This window comes from Lepidochelys olivacea (assembly GCF_965140295.1).
Source record: "Lepidochelys olivacea isolate rLepOli2 genome assembly, chromosome: 23".
NCBI lineage: Eukaryota > Metazoa > Chordata > Testudines > Cheloniidae > Lepidochelys > Lepidochelys olivacea.
This window is the reverse complement of record NC_140433.1, coordinates 14,702,002-14,721,618: the sequence shown is the minus strand read 5'-3', so window position 1 is coordinate 14,721,618 and position 19,617 is coordinate 14,702,002. Positions and strand designations below refer to the sequence as shown.

Sequence of the window (19,617 nt, the reverse complement as noted above, 5' to 3'; positions counted from 1 at the left end):
TTGGGGCTGGGTGGAGAAACACAGGGAACCCCAGGGCTGGGGTCTAAGCTCCCTGCTCCCCCAGAAGGACTTGACTGAGGGGTCCTGGGTGTTCCTGTTGTCCAATAAACCTTCTGTTTCACTGGCTGGCTGAGAGTCTCAGTGAATCCCAGGAAGAGGGGTGCAGGGCCTGGACTCCCCCACACTCCGTGACAGGGGGGCACGAGCCGAGCTGGGGGGCTGCGGGTCGGGAGTGAGGGGCACCGGCAGGGCAGGGGGCTGTGGGTCGGGAGTGAGGGGCACCAGCTGAGCTGGGGGGGGGCTGGGGGCTGCGGGTCGGGAGTGAGGGGCACCGGCCGAGCTGGGGGGGGGCTGGGGGCTGCGGGTCGGGAGTGAGGGGCACCGGCCGAGCTGGGGGGGGCTGCAGGGCGAGAGTGGAGGGCTGACATGTCCCCTGGGAGCCCGGACGCCTGGGTTCCTCCTGGCTCTGGGAAAGGCTGGGGGCCCGGACGCCTGGGTTCTCGCCCTGCCCCAGCAGTTCCCGCGGTGCAGCCGGTCCCTCGCTGAGGGTGAGGGACGTGCGAGGCGCCGCGGTGGCTGGTTCGGCCGCGACCGAGCTCCGAGGAACCGCGACGGCTCCGCTCCCGCTCCCGCTCTGGCCCCCCCCCCCGCTCCCGCCCCCGCCCCCGCCCCGATTCCTGGAAAATCACCTCGACGCCCGCCGCGGCGGCCGGCGGGGCGGGGCCATGCAAATGAGGCCGGCGCTGGTTGGCTGGCGGCGCGATGGTCGCGAGGCAGCCGCGCGGCGTGGCGCGAGTCGGTCCGGGGCTGAGCTCGGGGCGGCTGCGGGGTCCGAGGCTGCGGGGCGGGGGGCGCGATGCTGCCCCAGGCCACGGGGGGACGCTGCTGCCCCGGAGGTGAGGCCCGGCCCCTGCCCCCCCTGCTCCTGCCCCCCAAGCCCCCTCCTGCCCCACTGCCCCTTCCCTCCCCTCTCCTGCCCTGTGGCCCCCTCCTGCCCCACAGTCCCCACCCCACTGTCCCCTCCTGCCCCACGGCCCCCTTCCCTCCCCCCCCTCCTGCCCCATGGCCCCCATCCTCCTACTGCACCACTGCCCCACAGCTCCCACCCCACTGTCCCCTCCTGCCCCACTGCCCCGGAGGTGACACCCTGTCCACTGCCCCCTCCTGCCCCACGGGCCTCTCCCCTGCCCTGCCCCACTGCCCCCTCCCCTCCCCTTCTCCTGCCTTGGCTCCTGTCCCACTCCCCGGAGGTGAGGCCTGGCCCCTGCCCCGCTCGCCACTGTCCCCTCTCCTGCCCCACTGCCCCTTCCCCTCCCCTCCCCTCCACATTTCCAATTTCTCTCCGTTCACTTTCACACCTGGTCTGTCTCTGTGTTCCACAGCTCCCCCACCCCGGGGTCCTGGGGGGGCTCCTCTCCCCTGTATCATTCCCCGGGGCTCTCTGGGGCCCCTTCATCTCCCCCGAGCCCGCCACGATGCCTGGCTCCCCCTCTGCAGAACCGGCCCTGCCCTTGTCTCCCACTTCATTCCTTGGGCTGGGGTGGGGGGACACCCGGCCCTGGGAGGGGAGTGGGGGCTAGAAGCCAGGACAGCTGGGTTCTCTTTTCCACGAGAGTAACATTCTGCCCTCCCCAGGGAAGGACAAAGACGCCTTTGACACTGTGTATCAGCTTGGGGGGCTGCTCGGGAAGGGCGGCTTCGGGACCGTCTATGCTGGTCACCGGCTGGCTGATGGACTGCAGGTGAGAAAACCGGCTGGCCCCAGGGGTGTGGGGAATGGGGCAGGGGTCTGTCCCCTCTGGGGGGCTTCGGCCCCAGGGCGGGACTGGCTGGCTCAGGGAATGGGGTGGGGAATGGGGCAGGGGCCTGATCTCTGTCTCTCTCTGCAGGTCGCCATCAAACACGTCGGGAAAAACAAAGTGACCCACTGGTCCAAGCTGGTAAGTTTTGTGGGGAGGGGGCTTGAGGCAATGATTGGATGTGTGTGTGTGGGGGGGGGTCATTTAGTTTAGGAGCTAATTCCTAGACTCCACTCGTTAGCTCAGGGTGCTCTTGCTGGTTAATTGCTTCCCCTTTGGAAAGCTCCACCTGATGACTCACGCTGAGTCTGTGTCCTGACTGTGGGCCTGGGGAGGTTAACGAGGGGACAAGCTCAGCAAATTCCCATTGGGGTCCTCAAAACGGCGCTTAGATCCTTGGACAAGGATTTATGCAAATTAAACCCAGACTCCTCCTTTCCAATTGGGTCCAAATAAAGGGGGCGGGTCTATGGGCTGAAGGTGCTTTATCATAGAAATCACTATAACCTCTACTGCCCCCTGCAGCACGGCACCCCCCAGCGCCCGGCCGTGACTGCCAGGACTCCTGGGTTCTCTCCCCGGCCCCGGGATGGGAATGGGATCTAGTGGTTAGGGCAGGGGGAGACTAGGAGCCAGGACTCCTTGGCTCTGCAGCATAAGGCCCAGCCTCAGTCTCCCCCCTTTCTCTCTCCCCACAGCCCAGCGGCCTCCGGGTGCCCCAGGAGGTGATGCTGATGAAGCGGGTGTGTGCCAGGGGCGGGCATCGGGGCGTGATCCGCCTGCTGGACTGGTACGAGACCCCTGAGGGGTTCCTCCTGGTGCTGGAGCGGCCCGAGCCCTGCCAGGATCTCTTCGACTACGTGACGGAGCGGGGGCCCCTGGCCGAGGGGCAGAGCCGGCGCTTCTTCCGCCAGGTGCTGGAGGCTGTGGGTCACTGCCACGCCCGGGGGGTGGCACATCGGGACATCAAGGACGAGAACATCCTGGTGGAGCTGCACACCGGCCGCCTCCAGCTCATCGACTTCGGCTCCGGCGCCCTCCTGAGGGACTCGGTCTGCACGGAGTTTGACGGTGCGGAGCCCGGACACCTGGGTTCTCTCCCTGGCTGTGGGAAGGGACTGGGGGCTGGTGGGTTAGAGCTGGGGGGGGAGCTGGGAGCCCGGATGCCTGGGTTCTCTCCCCGCCTCCGGGAGGCAGCCCTGCTAACCTGTGTGCCCCCCCCCCCCCTCCCCAGGCACCCGTGTGTACAGCCCCCCGGAGTGGGTCGGCCTGCAGCAGTACCATGTGCTGCCGGCTGCCGTCTGGTCCCTGGGCATCCTGCTCTACGACATGGCCTGCGGTGACGTCCCCTTCCAGCGGGACGAGGAGATCCTGGCCGCGCAGCTCCACTTCCCGGAGCCCCTGTCTGACGGTGAGCGCCCCCCGCCGGGGCCCTGCCCCCTACGCCCAGCGCAGCCCCCTGCCCCCTACGCCCAGCGCTGCCCCCCGCCGGGGCCCTGTGTCCCCTACGCCCAGCGCTTCCCCCTGCCCCCTACGCCCAGCGCTTCCCCCCGCCAGGGCCCTGTGTCCCCTACACCCAGCGCTGCTCCCTGCTCCCTACGCCCAGCGCTGCCCCCCGCCGGGGCCCTGTGCTCCCTACGCCCAGCACTGCCCCCTGCTGGCCCTCTGGGGTACTGCGCCCCGACACATTCATCTCCTTTCATTCTTTCACACTCACCCCCCTGTCCAAAATGTTTAGTTGGGTGGGGGGTACAGCATTGGTGGGAGGGGTCTGGGAGCCAGGACTCCTGGGTTCTCTCTAACCTCCTTTCTCATTTTCCCCCTGCCCCCCAGGCTGCCAGGATGTGATCCGGTGGTGTCTGTCCCCAGAGCCTGCAGACCGACCCACACTGGAGCAGCTTCTCCTGCACCCCTGGCTGCAGCCAGATCCCCAGCTCCAACCAGAGGAGGAGCCACAGAACCCAGCACCCCCTAGGGGCACCGCTGGCAACAGCAGCTGCTGAAAGACTTGGCTTTACCCGGCATCTCCCTGCCGGGATGGGGACCCACCCATGGGGACCACTTCAGCCTAAGGCAGCTGGGCCTGTGGCCAGCTGAGATCAGAGTTGACCTGGTTTTACAGGTGTCTAGACCTGGGGATAGAACCCAGGAGTCCTGGCTCCCAGCCCCCAACCACTAAGACCCAACTCCCCTCCCAGAACTGGGGAAAGAACCCAGGAGTCCTGTCTCCCAGTCCCTCCCTCCCCCCAGTTCTTCCTCCTCCCCCGCTAGAGGTTTGGATTCTGGTCCCTCTCGAGGATCAGCCGTGTCTCTGTACGTGTAAATACTTGTGTATTGCCATGAGCTGGGCTCCCCTCAGTACCAGCCCATGAGGTGGGGATGAGGTTTGGGGGGCTCTAGCCCCCCCCATTTCCAGCCCCTCGTACGCTCCCCAAGGTGTGGCTTACTGGGCTGAGACTGAGGTACCTTATCTAAGCTGCTTAACGGGCCCCGATGCAGGGGACCCCGGTGCCAGCGTGAGATTCAGACCAATTCTGTACAGGATTGAGAGGAAGAAAAATCTATTTAAATAAAAGAGGTTTTATCTTTATCCAGAAAATCTTTGTAGAGTCAGTGCTTCCTCTCACTATGTGGAGGTGGGAACCCAGGAGTCCTGACTCTCATCCCTGCCCCAGCTCTAACCTACCAGGCCCCAGGCCCCTCTCAGAGCCAGGGAGAGAACCCAGGCATCCTGGCTCCCAGCCCCTCACCCACACTAAAGGTGTAGTTCCAGCCAGCACTCCCGGATCCAGCAGTGACGCACACACACTTACCAGGCGTCCCCTACGTCAGCCCTGTATTTACCTGCCCTGCCCTGCGCACACCTGCTGTGACAACAACCGCGCCCCAACACCTGCCAGCGTTTCATACGCCCGCCCCAGCCACTCTTCCCAGTCCCAGCTGGGGCTTCAAAGCTCAAGGGGGTGGGGAATGGGGCAGGGGCCTGTCCCCTCTAGGGGGCGCCGGCTCCCACCCGGCCCCAGGGCGGGGCCTGGCTGGCTCAGGGGGGCGGGGAATGGGGCAGGGGCCTGTCCCCTCTAGGGGGCGCCGGCTCCCACCCGGCCCCAGGGCTGGACCTGGCTGGCTCGGGGGGGCGGGGAATGGGGCAGGGGCCTGTCCCCTCTAGGGGGCACCGGCTCCCACCCGGCCCCAGGGCGGGGCCTGGCTGGCTCGGGGGGGCAGGGAATGGGGCAGGGGCCTGTCCCCTCTAGGGGGCGCCGGCTCCCACCCGGCCCCCGGGCAGGGACTGGCTGGCTCGGGGGGGCGGGGAATGGGGCAGGGGCCTGTCCCCTCTAGGGGGCGCCGGCTCCCACCCGGCCCCAGGGCGGGGCCTGGCTGGCTCAGGGGGGCGGGGAATGGGGCAGGGGCCTGTCCCCTCTAGGGGGCACCGGCTCCCACCCGGCCCCAGGGCTGGGCCTGGCTGGCTCGGGGGGGCAGGGAATGGGGCAGGGGCCTGTCCCCTCTAGGGGGCGCCGGCTCCCACCCGGCCCCAGGGCTGGGCCTGGCTGGCTCAGGGGGGCAGGGAATGGGGCAGGGGCCTGTCCCCTCCAGGGGGCGCCGGCTCCCACCCGGCCCCAGGGTGGGGCCTGGCTGGCTCAGGGGGGCAGGGAATGGGGCAGGGGCCTGTCCCCTCCAGGGGGCGCCGGCTCCCACCCGGCCCCCGGGCGGGGCCTGGCTGGCTCAGGGGGGCGGGGAATGGGGCAGGGGCCTGTCCCCTCTAGGGGGCGCTGGCTCCCACCCGGCCCCAGGGTGGGGCCTGGCTGGCTCAGGGGGGCAGGTAATGGGGCAGGGGCCTGTCCCCTCCAGGGGGCGCCGGCTCCCACCCGGCCCCAGGGCGGGGCCTGGCTGGCTCAGGGGGGCAGGGAATGGGGCAGGGGCCTGTCCCCTCCAGGGGGCGCCGGCTCCCACCCGGCCCCCGGGCAGGGACTGGCTGGCTCGGGGGGGCGGGGAATGGGGCAGGGGCCTGTCCCCTCTAGGGGGCGCCGGCTCCCACCCGGCCCCAGGGCTGGGCCTGGCTGGCTCGGGGGGGCAGGGAATGGGGCAGGGGCCTGTCCCCTCTAGGGGGCGCCGGCTCCCACCCGGCCCCAGGGCGGGGCCTGGCTGGCTCAGGGGGGCGGGGAATGGGGCAGGGGCCTGTCCCCTCTAGGGGGCGCTGGCTCCCACCCGGCCCCAGGGCTGGGCCTGGCTGGCTCAGGGGGGCAGGGAATGGGGCAGGGGCCTGTCCCCTCCAGGGGGCGCCGGCTCCCACCCGGCCCCAGGGCGGGGCCTGGCTGGCTCAGGGGGGCGGGGAATGGGGCAGCGGCCTGTCCCCTCCAGGGGGCGCCGGCTCCCACCCGGCCCCAGGGCTGGGCCTGGCTGGCTCGGGGGGATGGGACATGGGGCAGGGGCCTGTCCCCTCCAGGGGGCGCCGGCTCCCTCCCGGCCCCAGGGCTGGGCCTGGCTGGCTCACGGGGGCGGGGAATGGGGCAGGGGCCTGTCCCCTCTAGGGGGCACCGGCTCCCACCCGGCCCCAGGGCTGGGCCTGGCTGGCTCGGGGGGGCAGGGAATGGGGCAGGGGCCTGTCCCCTCCAGGGGGCGCCGGCTCCCACCCGGCCCCAGGGCAGGGACTGGCTGGCTCAGGGGGGCGGGGAATGGGGCAGGGGCCTGTCCCCTCCAGGGGGCGCCGGCTCCCACCCGGCCCCCGGGCTGGGCCTGGCTGGCTCGGGGGGGCGGGGAATGGGGCAGGGGCCTGTCCCCTCTAGGGGGCGCCGGCTCCCACCCGGCCCCAGGGCTGGGCCTGGCTGGCTCAGGGGGGCAGGGAATGGGGCAGGGGCCTGTCCCCTCCAGGGGGCACCGGCTCCCACCCGGCCCCAGGGCGGGGCCTGGCTGGCTCAGGGGGGCAGGGAATGGGGCAGGGGCCTGTCCCCTCCAGGGGGCGCCGGCTCCCACCCGGCCCCCGGGCAGGGACTGGCTGGCTCGGGGGGGCGGGGAATGGGGCAGGGGCCTGTCCCCTCTAGGGGGCGCCGGCTCCCACCCGGCCCCAGGGCTGGGCCTGGCTGGCTCGGGGGGGCAGGGAATGGGGCAGGGGCCTGTCCCCTCTAGGGGGCGCCGGCTCCCACCCGGCCCCAGGGCGGGGCCTGGCTGGCTCAGGGGGGCGGGGAATGGGGCAGGGGCCTGTCCCCTCTAGGGGGCGCTGGCTCCCACCCGGCCCCAGGGCTGGGCCTGGCTGGCTCAGGGGGGCAGGGAATGGGGCAGGGGCCTGTCCCCTCCAGGGGGCGCCGGCTCCCACCCGGCCCCAGGGCGGGGCCTGGCTGGCTCGGGGGGGCGGGGAATGGGGCAGGGGCCTGTCCCCTCCAGGGGGCGCCGGCTCCCACCCGGCCCCAGGGCTCGGCCTGGCTGGCTCGGGGGGATGGGACATCGGGCAGGGGCCTGTCCCCTCCAGGGGGCGCCGGCTCCCTCCCGGCCCCAGGGCTGGGCCTGGCTGGCTCACGGGGGCGGGGAATGGGGCAGGGGCCTGTCCCCTCTAGGGGGCGCCGGCTCCCTCCCGGCCCCAGGGCTGGGCCTGGCTGGCTCACGGGGGCGGGGAATGGGGCAGGGGCCTGTCCCCTCTAGGGGGCGTTGGCTCCCACCCGGCCCCAGGGCGGGACCTGGCTGGCTCAGGGGGGCGGGGAATGGGGCAGGGGCCTGTCCCCTCTAGGGGGCGCCGGCTCCCACCCGGCCCCAGGGCTGGGCCTGGCTGGCTCAGGGGGGCAGGGAATGGGGCAGGGACCTGTCCCCTCCAGGGGGCGCCGGCTCCCACCCGGCCCCAGGGCTGGGCCTGGCTGGCTCAGGGGGGCAGGGAATGGGGCAGGGGCCTGTCCCCTCCAGGGGGCACCGGCTCCCACCCGGCCCCAGGGCGGGGCCTGGCTGGCTCAGGGGGGCAGGGAATGGGGCAGGGGCCTGTCCCCTCCAGGGGGCGCCGGCTCCCACCCGGCCCCCGGGCTGGGCCTGGCTGGCTCGGGGGGGCGGGGAATGGGGCAGGGGCCTGTCCCCTCTAGGGGGCGCCGGCTCCCACCCGGCCCCAGGGCTGGGCCTGGCTGGCTCGGGGGGGCAGGGAATGGGGCAGGGGCCTGTCCCCTCTAGGGGGCGCCGGCTCCCACCCGGCCCCAGGGCGGGGCCTGGCTGGCTCAGGGGGGCGGGGAATGGGGCAGGGGCCTGTCCCCTCTAGGGGGCGCTGGCTCCCACCCGGCCCCAGGGCTGGGCCTGGCTGGCTCAGGGGGGCAGGGAATGGGGCAGGGGCCTGTCCCCTCCAGGGGGCGCCGGCTCCCACCCGGCCCCAGGGCGGGGCCTGGCTGGCTCGGGGGGGCGGGGAATGGGGCAGGGGCCTGTCCCCTCCAGGGGGCGCCGGCTCCCACCCGGCCCCAGGGCTCGGCCTGGCTGGCTCGGGGGGATGGGACATCGGGCAGGGGCCTGTCCCCTCCAGGGGGCGCCGGCTCCCTCCCGGCCCCAGGGCTGGGCCTGGCTGGCTCACGGGGGCGGGGAATGGGGCAGGGGCCTGTCCCCTCTAGGGGGCGCCGGCTCCCTCCCGGCCCCAGGGCTGGGCCTGGCTGGCTCACGGGGGCGGGGAATGGGGCAGGGGCCTGTCCCCTCTAGGGGGCGTTGGCTCCCACCCGGCCCCAGGGCGGGGACTGGCTGGCTCAGGGGGGCGGGGAATGGGGCAGGGGCCTGTCCCCTCCAGGGGGCGCCGGCTCCCACTCGGCCCCAGGGCGGGGACTGGCTGGCTCAGGGGGACGGGGAATGGGGCAGGGGCCTGTCCCCTCCAGGGGGCGCCGGCTCCCACCCGGCCCCCGGGCTGGGCCTGGCTGGCTCGGGGGGGCGGGGAATGGGGCAGGGGCCTGTCCCCTCCAGGGGGCGCCGGCTCCCACCCGGCCCCAGGGCTGGGACTGGCTGGCTCGGGGGGGCAGGGAATGGGGCAGGGGCCTGTCCCCTCTAGGGGGCGCCGGCTCCCACCCGGCCCCAGGGCTGGGCCTGGCTGGCTCGGGGGGATGGGACATGGGGCAGGGGCCTGTTCCCTCTAGGGGGCGCCGGCTCCCACCCGGCCCCAGGGCTGGGCCTGGCTGGCTCAGGGGGGCGGGGAATGGGGCAGGGGCCTGTCCCCTCCAGGGGGCGCCGGCTCCCACCCGGCCCCAGGGCGGGGACTGGCTGGCTCAGGGGGGCGGGGAATGGGGCAGGGGCCTGTCCCCTCTAGGGGGCGCCGGCTCCCACCCGGCCCCAGGGCTGGGCCTGGCTGGCTCAGGGGGGCAGGGAATGGGGCAGGGGCCTGTCCCCTCTAGGGGGCGTTGGCTCCCACCCGGCCCCAGGGCGGGACCTAGCTGGCTCAGGGGGACGGGGAATGGGGCAGGGGCCTGTCCCCTCTAGGGGGCGCCGGCTCCCACCCGGCCCCAGGGCGGGGACTGGCTGGCTCAGGGGGGCGGGGAATGGGGCAGGGGCCTGTCCCCTCTAGGGGGCGCCGGCTCCCACCCGGCCCCCGGGCTGGGCCTGGCTGGCTCGGGGGGGCGGGGAATGGGGCAGGGGCCTGTCCCCTCCAGGGGGCGCCGGCTCCCACTCGGCCCCAGGGCGGGGACTGGCTGGCTCAGGGGGACGGGGAATGGGGCAGGGGCCTGTCCCCTCCAGGGGGCGCCGGCTCCCACCCGGCCCCCGGGCTGGGCCTGGCTGGCTCGGGGGGGCGGGGAATGGGGCAGGGGCCTGTCCCCTCTAGGGGGCGCCGGCTCCCACCCGGCCCCAGGGCTGGGCCTGGCTGGCTCAGGGGGGCGGGGAATGGGGCAGGGGCCTGTCCCCTCCAGGGGGCGCCGGCTCCCACCCGGCCCCAGGGCGGGGACTGGCTGGCTCAGGGGGGCGGGGAATGGGGCAGGGGCCTGTCCCCTCTAGGGGGCGCCGGCTCCCACCCGGCCCCAGGGCTGGGCCTGGCTGGCTCAGGGGGGCGGGGAATGGGGCAGGGGCCTGTCCCCTCCAGGGGGCGCCGGCTCCCACCCGGCCCCAGGGCGGGGACTGGCTGGCTCAGGGGGGCGGGGAATGGGGCAGGGGCCTGTCCCCTCTAGGGGGCGCCGGCTCCCACCCGGCCCCAGGGCTGGGCCTGGCTGGCTCGGGGGGATGGGACATGGGGCTTGTGCCCTGCAGCTGACATGGCCGGTCTCTCTTGGCACCTGCGGTGCCCCGCGGCAATTACCCCGTCCACGGGCTCCCCTGAAATGCATCCTGGCCCCCCGTTGCCCCCAGCCCTGTGGTGGGAGAAACCAAACCAGGGAGCTGGGGGCTGGAGGGGAGCCCAGGGGCCGGGTTGCTGCCCCAGGGGTGTGTGCTCTGGGGCTGGAACCCAGGAGTCCGGGCTCCCACCCTTTGCCAGGGAGAGAACCCAGGAGTCCGGGCTCCCTGGCTCCCGGTCTAACCACTAGCCACCCCTGCTCTCAAGGGTCCTCCCACTGGGGCTCCGCTCTAGCCAGCCCCCTTGCACTCTATGGTCCCCGCGCTCCGCTCTAGCCCGTCCCCCGCTCTCTATGGTCCGCCCGCTCGCGCTCCGCTCTAGCCTGCCTCTCGCGGTGGGGCCGGAAGCGGAAGTGGAGATGCGGAAGTGGCGGCGGGGCGGGGTCCGGGGGTTGCCGGGCAGTTGCCACCATGGCAGCGGCGGGGGGGGCTGGCAGCGGCGGGGACCAGGCGGCAGCGGGGGGTGAGACCTTGGGCCGGGGGGCTCTGGGGGCAGGCTCCGGGGGGGGCTCTGGGGGCCGGGGGGGCAGGCTCCGGGGGGGGCTCTGGGGGCAGGCTCCGGGGGGGCTCTGGGGGCCGGGGGGGGCAGGCTCCGGGGGCAGGCTCCGGGGGGGGCTCTGGGGGCAGGGGGGGGCAGGCTCCGGGGGGGGCTCTGGGGGCAGGCTCCGGGGGGGCTCTGGGGGCCGGGGGGGGCAGGCTCCGGGGGGGGCTCTGGGGGCCGGGGGGGGCAGGCTCCGGAGGGGGCTCTGGGGGCAGGCTCCGGGGGGGGCTCTGGGGGCAGGGGGGGGCAGGCTCCGGGGGGGGCTCTGGGGGCAGGGGGGGGCAGGCTCCGGGGGGGGCTCTGGGGGCCGGGGGGGGCAGGCTCCGGGGGGGCTCTGGGGGCAGGCTCCGGGGGGGGGGCTCTGGGGGCCGGGGGCTGGTGCGGGGAGCTCCGGGGCTCCAGGGGGGGAGCTGATGCCAATGGGGGGCTCAGGACTGGGAGGGAAGTGGACATGGGAAGGCGGGGGGGGCAGTGGGCAGTGCAGAGGGGATGGGTCACTCCTGGTGATGGGGGGGCAGACACCGGTGTGGGTGGGGGGAGGGGTAGATACCTGGGGGAGTCCCTGGCCTTGCGGGGTGGGGGGAGTTTGTGGGGAAAGGGCTCGTGCTGCCGTGGGGAGATGCCGGGGGCAGGGGGTTGGTGGGGGAGCAGATGATGTGGGGAGGGGGACACACTGAGGAACGGGGCAGGGGAGCAGGGGGAGACGCTGGGAGGGGGAGGGGTGGATGCAGGGGAAGGCGGCGGGGGGGAGCCCTGGGAGGGGCAGACACTACAAAGGGGGGTGGTTGAGACACCGGGACAGCATGGGAGCAGTGGGGTCTGGGAGTGGGGCAGGGGGTGGAGTTGGGAAGACCAGGGAATTGCTGCTGCTGAAGGGGGAGTGTGTGGGGTTGGCCATACACAAAGGGGGGTGTCTGGTGTACAAGGGGGAGCTCTGGCCCCATGATGAGGGGGGTGGGTTGTACAAAGGGGAGACTCCCTGCAGAGAAAGACGGGGTGGGGAATGGGATTTCCTGCTCTTCTCCCCACTCGGAGGCGGGATCCAAGGGCCTTGAGAAGGAGCAGCAGAGTCAGAAGGTGTACTCTGGTAGGATAGGTTTCAGAGTAGCAGCCGTGTTAGTCTGTATTCGCAAAAAGAAAAGGAGGACTTGTGGCACCTTAGAGACTAACCAATTTATTAGAGCATAAGCTTTCGTGAGCTACAGCTCACTTCCTCAGATGCATATCGTGGAAACTGCAGCAGGCTTTATATATACACAGAGAATATGAAACATGAAATATGAAAATATGTTTCATATTCTCTGTGTATATATAAAGCCTGCTGCAGTTTCCACGATATGCATCTGAGGAAGTGAGCTGTAGCTCACGAAAGCTTATGCTCTAATAAATTGGTTAGTCTCTAAGGTGCCACAAGTCCTCCTTTTCTTTCTGGTAGGATAATAGGTATAGGATGATAGGTAGACTTTTAAGAAGCTGTTGGGGGCGCTGTGTTGCAGGGCGGGGAGCTCGGCAGGGGCCTCTCCCCCAGCAGCCAGCACTGGCCCCAGGGCTGATCTGCGATTCTGTTGGATGACAGATCCCCCCTATGTATCCTTTCCTCAATTGTTGTGCACTGTTATGTGTAGCTGTTCCCCAGCTGCTCCACCCCAGAGGCAGCTGCGTCTCTGTGCTGCGTGAGCCATTTCCGGCATAGCCAGACGGATTTCCCTCTTATGGTAGCCCTAGGCCAGCCTGACCATTCCTTGGATTGGAATGCAGTCAAGGGACGGAAATTCCCCACCCTTTTCTCATGTTTCCTGGTTTGACTCCGGACAGGTGTGTGTTTGCTTAGCCAGGTGCAGCAGGAAGCCAGTTGCTTAGCTGCAACTGGTTCCCTTCAGCTGATGCCAAAATCCCCCCCAGGCACCTGAAGTGCTGCCAGTCTGGGTGCCGGTCTTTCATCCAGGGCTCCTGAGTTGAAATTAGCTGCAATCAGTCACGCCGGGAAGCAACATTTAGATCAGATTATGGGCCCACCTACCCGGTGGTTGTTGACAGTTTCTATTATGGTAGGGTCTACAATCAAACTTCCACTGCACTAGGCGTTTATTGTTTCAATTACAGTTGGGTCACCATGCAGATTTCCATGGTGTTAGGGGCTGCACAGACACAGGGTAGAAAGCCCCGTCGCAGAGCTGAGGTTTTTCATTTCATTGTAACGTCTCTGGCGGCTGAGCGGGGAGCTCATTGGCTGTAAACAGGAGGAGAAAGACTGGGTTCATCGGGATGCTGGAGCTGGGGAAAAAGGCCCCGGGGTGTCTCCAGCCAAGATCGGAACATATGAACGACGAGGGCCTCCTCCGGACTCCTGTGTTCTATTCTGGGCAGCCCGCATCTGAGGGAAAAAAGGGGGCAGAAGAAGGCTGATCAGGGGAGTAGTGAGCCGATCTCGCCATGGGCCTAGTTGGCCTAGCTGAGCTGAAAACACAGGCTGACGGGGGTGGGGTTGAAGCACCAGGGGAAAGAGCTACTGACGCTAAGCAACAACCCTGGCACGAGAAGAAATGGGGACAAACTGGCCAGGCAGTGATTGAGGCTGAAAATAAGTGTTGAACCACCTGAGGGAGAGGGCGAGCTGTCCCTGTGCAGCGTTATGTGCGGCTGTTCCCCAGCTTCCCTGTCCCAGAGGTGGCTGCATCTCAGTGCTGCGAGCCATCCCCCTGCACGTTGTGTGTGGTTGTTTCCCAGCTGTCCCGCCTCAGAGGTGGCTGCATCTCAGCGCCGCGAGCTCCCTGAATGCATCCCGCGTGTGGTGGGGCCAAGAGGGGGAAGTCTGCCTTCTACATGTGCAATGGATCAGTGTGCAAGGGGAGGGGGGGCATGGGATTTTGGCATTGGGGTATTGGCTGGGTGCAGCGTTGCAGGGAAGGAGTGTGTGTGAAAGGCCATGGGGGGTCTGATGGGGAGAGGGGGATGCCAGGCTGGCTGCTCTGGGTCTGACCCGTCCCCATCCCGGCAGGGAACCATCGGTTGAAGTACATCAGCCTGGCGGTGCTGGTGGTCCAGAATGCCTCGCTCATCCTGAGCATCCGCTACGTGCGAACCCTGCCCGGGGAGCGCTTCTTCGCCACCACGGCCGTGGTCATGGCTGAGCTCCTCAAGGGAGCCACCTGCCTGCTGCTCATCTTCCTCCAGAAACGAGGTAGCGGGGACTGGGCTGTGGAGAGTGGGCAGGGGGCTGGGTCGGGGGCGCTCTCCCCTGGCGGGTTGGGGGCGCTCTCCCCTGGCAGGCCGGGCTGGGCACTAGGAGGTGCTGTAGGGCAGGGGGCTGGGTAGGGGGTGCTCTCCCATGGCAGTCCGGGCCGGGTGCTATAGGACAGAGGTTGAGTAGGGGGTGCTCTCCCCTGGCAGGCCGGGCCGGGCTGTGGGGAGTGGGCAGGAGGCTGGGTAGGGGGCGCTCTCCCCTGGCAGTCTGGGCCGGGCTGTGGGGAGTGGGTGGAGGGCTGGGTAGGGGGTGCTCTCCCATGGCAGTCCGGGCCGGGTGCTATAGGACAGAGGTTGAGTAGGGGGTGCTCTCCCCTGGCAGTCTGGGCCGGGCTGTGGGGAGTGGGTGGAGGGCTGGGTAGGGGGTCCTCTCCCATGGCAGTCCGGGCCGGGTGCTATAGGACAGAGGTTGAGTAGGGGGTGCTCTCCCCTGGCAGGCCGGGCCGGGCTGTGGGGAGTGGGCAGGAGGCTGGGTAGGGGGCGCTCTCCCCTGGCAGTCTGGGCCGGGCTGTGGGGAGTGGGTGGAGGGCTGGGTAGGGGGTCCTCTCCCATGGCAGTCCGGGCCGGGTGCTATAGGACAGAGGTTGAGTAGGGGGTGCTCTCCCCTGGCAGGCCGGGCCGGGCTGTGGGGAGTGGGCAGGAGGCTGGGTAGGGGGCGCTCTCCCCTGGCAGTCTGGGCCGGGCTGTGGGGAGTGGGTGGAGGGCTGGGTAGGGGGCGCTCTCCCCTGGCAGGCCAGGCCGGGCTGTGGGGAGTGGGCGGAGGGCTGGGTCCGGGCGCTGTCCCCTGGTAGGCTGGGCCGGGCGCTGTAGGACAGAGGCTGGGTAGGGGGCGCTCTCCCCGGCAGTCTGGGCTGGCAGGGGCGCCGTGCCGCGCCAGGCAGACCGGTGAGCCGTCCCCGGCACTCTCTCTGCCCGCAGGCAACGTGAAGCAGTTCGCCCTGTTCCTGTACGACGCCGTGGTGCTGCAGTACATGGATACGCTGAAGCTGGCGGTGCCCTCGCTGATCTACACGCTGCAGAACAACCTCCAGTACGTTGCCATCTCCAACCTGCCGGCAGCCACCTTCCAGGTGGGACCCCAGCCCTGATGCCGGGCTTGATGGGTCCGTCGGTGTGACCGGGGGATACCGGGTGGTGGGTCCTATGTGGGACTGGGGGAGGATCTGTGGGTTGGCAGGCAGTCAGGAGGGGATGCCAGCCTGGCCCCCCGCCATTCTGACCTGCCTTCCCGCCGCCCCGCAGGTCACCTACCAGCTGAAGATCCTGACCACGGCCATCTTCTCGGTCCTGATGCTCCGCAAGAGCCTGTCACGCCTGCAGTGGCTGTCGCTGCTCCTGCTCTTCTCCGGCGTGGCCATCGTCCAGGTGGAGCAGGGCCAGGCGGGCGGGCAGAGCTCCCCGGGCACAGCCCGCCAGAGCTACGTGGTTGGGCTGGTCGCCGTGGTGGTCTCCTGCCTCTCCTCGGGCTTCGCCGGCGTCTACTTCGAGAAGATCTTGAAGGGCAGCTCGGCCTCCGTCTGGCTGCGCAATGTGCAGCTGGGCATCTTCGGGACCCTGCTGGGGCTGCTGGGCATGTGGTGGGCCGAGGGGGCAGCCGTGGCCGCCCAAGGCTTCTTCCATGGCTACAGCCCAGTGGTGTGGGGTGTGATCCTCAACCAGGCCTTCGGCGGCCTCCTGGTGGCCGTGGTGGTGAAGTACGCGGACAACATCCTCAAGGGCTTCGCCACCTCGCTCTCCATTGTGGCCTCCACCGTGGCCTCCATGCACCTCTTCGGCTTCCGCCTGCACCCGCCCTTCGTTCTGGGGGCGGGGCTGGTCATCGGGGCCGTCTACATGTACAGTCTGCCCAAGGCTGGGCCGCCCCTGGGCCCCTGCAAGGAGCCCACTACCCCGCTGCCCCTTGGCAAGGAGCACAGCGAGCCGGGCTACCCGCCCAAGTCAGTGCTGGTTGAGTGAGGTCTGCAAGGGGGTGGGTTGGGGGGGTATCTCCTGCACCCCTTCTCTGGGCTGTGAGCCCCTCCATCTCCCTGACCCCCTCCATAGCCTCTCCCTGACCTTAACGCCCACATCTCTCTGCCCCTCCTTCTACCTTGGCTTCCCCCCCAAGTCTCTCTCACTTGACAGCTCTTTGGGGAGAAGCATGTCCCCCTTTTCCACCCCCATCCAATCATTCAACTGCTGCTCCCCCATATAACCTTGTCTCCCCCCCAAGCCAGTCACTTTCCTAGACCCGCCCCATATCTGTCCTCCACCCTGCTCCAGCTCAGACCCTATTCCCCTCTCCTGGGTCAGGATGACTGACCCACACCCCCCCTTTGGCCCAGGAGAGGCATTTAGGTGCACACTACAGGGGGGAGAGACCCTGATTCTCGTCCCCCCCAAGCCGAGGAGGGTCGGCAAATGGATTGAGCCAGAGAATTATTTTTGTACGATCCCGAAGCAGCCCCGATGGATGGAGCATCAAGACGGGGGGGCGGGAGGGAACCCCCAGGAATGGCTCGGCCGTACCAAGCTGATACGTGGAGGAAGGACTTGCCACCATTCCAAAGGGTGATGGTTCACCCGGGCAGCGTGGGAGTGCTGCCCCCTGGATTCCCCACAGCACTCCCTTTTGCTGAGTACTCTCAAGCCCAGCCCCCCACCATGTTAAATCATGGGGGAGGGACTGGGAGCCAGGACTCCTGGATTCTCTCCCTGGATCTGGGAGGGGAGTGGGATCTAGTGGTTAGAGCAGGGGGAATGGGAGCCAGGACTCCTGGGTTCTATTCCTGGCTTTAGGAGTGGAGTGGGGTCTAGTGGTTAGAGCCAGGGGGCTGGGAGTCAGGACTCGCTGTCTGTAAATTTCAGCTGAGTCCCTCCTCCAGCTCTGTGCCTCAGTTCCCCTGGGTGTTCCAGGACGCTGACCTGCCCTGGCTCCATATTTCTGTAGCTCTTTGGGGCTCGGCTGGGTGGGAGCAAACGGCTGCGACCTGCCATTAATTACTAATCAATATTTCCCTGTTGGGAGGTGGCGTCCCTGGGCAGGCACATCCCGGTGGCAGTGGGAACAGAGGCCGCTGTTGGTACCACACAGCGGGGAGCAGCCGGTGTGAATGTGCATCATCTGCGGGACTCCACTGCAAACCCCTTCCCACCAGCTGCGGGGCTGGCCCCAGTGACTCTATGGAGCAACGGCCACTGGACACGTTGGGGGCTGGCCCATACCTGAGACAATGAGATACATTTTAAGTGTCACTCTACCCTATGCTGCTGTTGAGGGGTGGGGCTGGGAGCCAGGACTCCTGGGTTCTATCCCCTGCTCTGGGATGGGAGTGGGGTCTAGTGGGTTTGAGCGGGGGGGACTGGGAGCCAGGACTCCTGGGTTCAATTCTCAGCTCCATCCCTCTCTCTGCCTCAGTTTCTCTCCCTCCCCCAAAGCCAGGGGGAGTGCTGCTTTGCCAAGGGGCCAGCTGGCTGCGTTTTTCGGGGGGGGGGGCACTCCTGCTGGGGCACTAACACTGAACATAGATGCCGGGTGACACATTTTGTACGGACGGGGGGGTGGTGGTTTTTTTAAACGCCTGTAACCCTGGCGGCCGCTGTCCTGTCTGTGCAGAGCCGCCGCGCAGAATAAAGAGACTGTATTTATTTAGCTGCCGTGCTCGGTGATTGACATGGGGGGGACGTGTATGTGTGTGGGGGAGTCCTAGGATTCGTGTTAGTCCAGACCTCTAACCCTACTAACAGCTGGAGAATGGGCCATGTCCCCTCTAGTGGGTGCCGGATCCCACCTAGCTGCAGGGGCAGTTCAGGGGGGCAGGGAATGGGGCATGGGCACCTCCAGGAGGCGCCGGCCAGGTGAGGGGGGCAGGGGGTGGAGCACGGGGCCTGTCCCCTCTAGGGGGTGCCGGCTCCCATCTGCCCCAGGGCAGGGACTGGCTGAGTCAGGGAATGGGGTCCGGGGCCTGTCCCCTCTGGGGGACGCTGGCTCTGCTCCTGCGGGAAGTTTGCCAGGTCTCAGCCCAGTCCTGCTACAGCAGCTTCCCCCAGGCAGGGAAATACCCGGCTCCCGCAGCTGAGATCCCCCCCAGTTCTCCCAGGGCTGGGTGCCAAGTGTGGGGTGGGGGTGACTACAACACTGCCCCCCAGCCAGTCAACCCCCCAACCCCAGCACATAGCCATGTTCAGTAGTGGTATTATCTCCCGCTGGAGCCTCCCCGGAGATTGGGAAGCCTAGACCTCCACAGACCGTGATCAGAGCCGCCCCCTCCCCCAGCTGAGATCTCAGCCCCTCATTGGGCCAGACACTGCCCAGACCCAGAGGGAGAGACATTCCCTACCGCCAACAGTTTCCAGTTGAAATAGACAAAGGTCACGTTGGCAGCAGTGGGGAAACTGAGGCACAGAACAGCCTTTACCAGCAGCACCCAGAGATGGGCTAGGAGGCTGGAGCCCCAGGGAGGGACTGGCTGGCTGGCTATGTGGGGGAGATAGGAAGTGGACATGGGGGCCTGCCCCTCTAGGGAGGGCCACCTTCCATCTGGCCCCAGACGGAGGGGGGGAATGGGGCACAGAGCCCCACTGTCCCTCTTGTACTCTTCGCTACTAGCAATGAAAGTGGGGTGCTGGGGGATAGTTTCTTAATAGCCCTGAGTTCCTACAGCTGGGGGAGGGGGAAGTCATAGGGTGTGGGGGGAGCTGGGGCACTCCAGGGTGCCGCATCAACTACTGGATTGTGGGATGGGGTGGGGAAGGCTGGGAGCCAGGACTCCTGGGTTCTCTCCCCAGCTCTGGGAGGGCAATGGTGTCTAGTGGCTAGAGTGGTGGGGGAGGGCTGGGAGCCAGGTGCAGGGGGTCTACCCTCTCTCTGGGCTCCAGCTCCCCAAGTCCAACCATTCCTTTTTCTCTCTTGCAGGCTGGCGTGTAAGGAGAAGGGATCCTGAGTGAGGCAGTGACTGGGGGGGCGTGATGGTCACCTCGTCTCCGAACATCCAGCCCCGTCTTTGGCGAGGGGGCCCCTCTGCCCTGCCCCAGAGGTGGCTGCATCTCGGTGCCGGGTGAGGCAGCCTGGGATCCTGCCAGCATCTTTCAGAAAGAAGAGATGCAGTGGAAGGGTAGGGCTGGGCGCCAAGACTCCTGGGTTCTCTCCCCCGCTCTGGGAGGGGAGTGGGGTCTGATGGGTTAGAGCTGGGGGGGCTGAGAGTTCCACCTCACTGCCATTTCCTGCTTCACCCTGCCTCAGTTTACCCTTGCGTAAAAGGCAGGCAGCCATTCCTAGGTCCCAAAAGGGGATGCGCCCCCTCACAGCGTGGCCAGTCCCCCTCGCTTAAGTCCCCCAGTGCTTGGGGGGGGGAAGCGGGGGGGCACCCAGGCATGAACCGCTCAGTATTAATGTCCCCTGGGGCAGCCGTGTGGAACCCCCAGTTTTTATCACTCCCCTTGTGGCCTTTTCTATTTATTATCCAACATGGATTTTGACACTAAGTCACGTGTGTCCTGTCATCTGTGGGGCTGCAAGACTCCTGGGTTCTCTCCCCAGCTGTGGGAGGAGAATGGGGATCTGGTGGTTAGAGCAGGGGGGGCTGGGAGCCAGGACTCCTGGGTTCTCTCCCAGCTCTGGCTCGAGGAACCAGGGAAATACATTTTGTGTGACCCTCACTAGAAATTCAGGGGGTGGGAGAGTTTCAGGTTGTGGAGCAGGAAATCGAGGCAGAGGAAAGGGGGGGTTCCAGTTCTCTTTGGGGGGGGCTACCAGCCCCCAACCATGCTTCCCCCCCATGTAGAGCAGAAGACACA

General features: G+C 68.5%; 2 protein-coding genes across 3 annotated transcripts; both read left to right on the top strand.

Annotated features, from left to right (window-relative positions):
- Positions 1-661: 661 nt before the first annotated feature.
- Positions 662-4,398, top strand: PIM2 (Pim-2 proto-oncogene, serine/threonine kinase). The gene is given in 7 exon segments (XM_084612126.1): positions 662-845; positions 847-896; positions 1,636-1,742; positions 1,890-1,940; positions 2,498-2,870; positions 3,034-3,210; positions 3,633-4,398. Coding segments are annotated over 7 exon segments (1,011 nt in total). The 5' UTR covers positions 662-762; the 3' UTR covers positions 3,803-4,398.
- Positions 4,399-10,460: 6,062 nt separating this feature from the next.
- Positions 10,461-19,305, top strand: SLC35A2 (solute carrier family 35 member A2). 2 transcript variants are annotated; one of them, XM_084612792.1, is made up of 5 exons: positions 10,461-10,521; positions 13,598-13,780; positions 14,761-14,912; positions 15,085-15,779; positions 18,737-19,305. In XM_084612792.1, the coding sequence occupies exons 1-5, from the start codon at positions 10,470-10,472 to the stop codon at positions 18,762-18,764; spliced, it is 1,110 nt and encodes a 369-aa protein (XP_084468918.1). In that variant the 5' UTR covers positions 10,461-10,469; the 3' UTR covers positions 18,765-19,305. The 2 variants fall into 2 exon arrangements, with proteins under 2 accessions (XP_084468918.1, XP_084468919.1); XM_084612793.1 differs by having other exon boundaries at positions 15,085-15,799.
- The last annotated feature ends 312 nt before the right edge of the window (positions 19,306-19,617 follow it).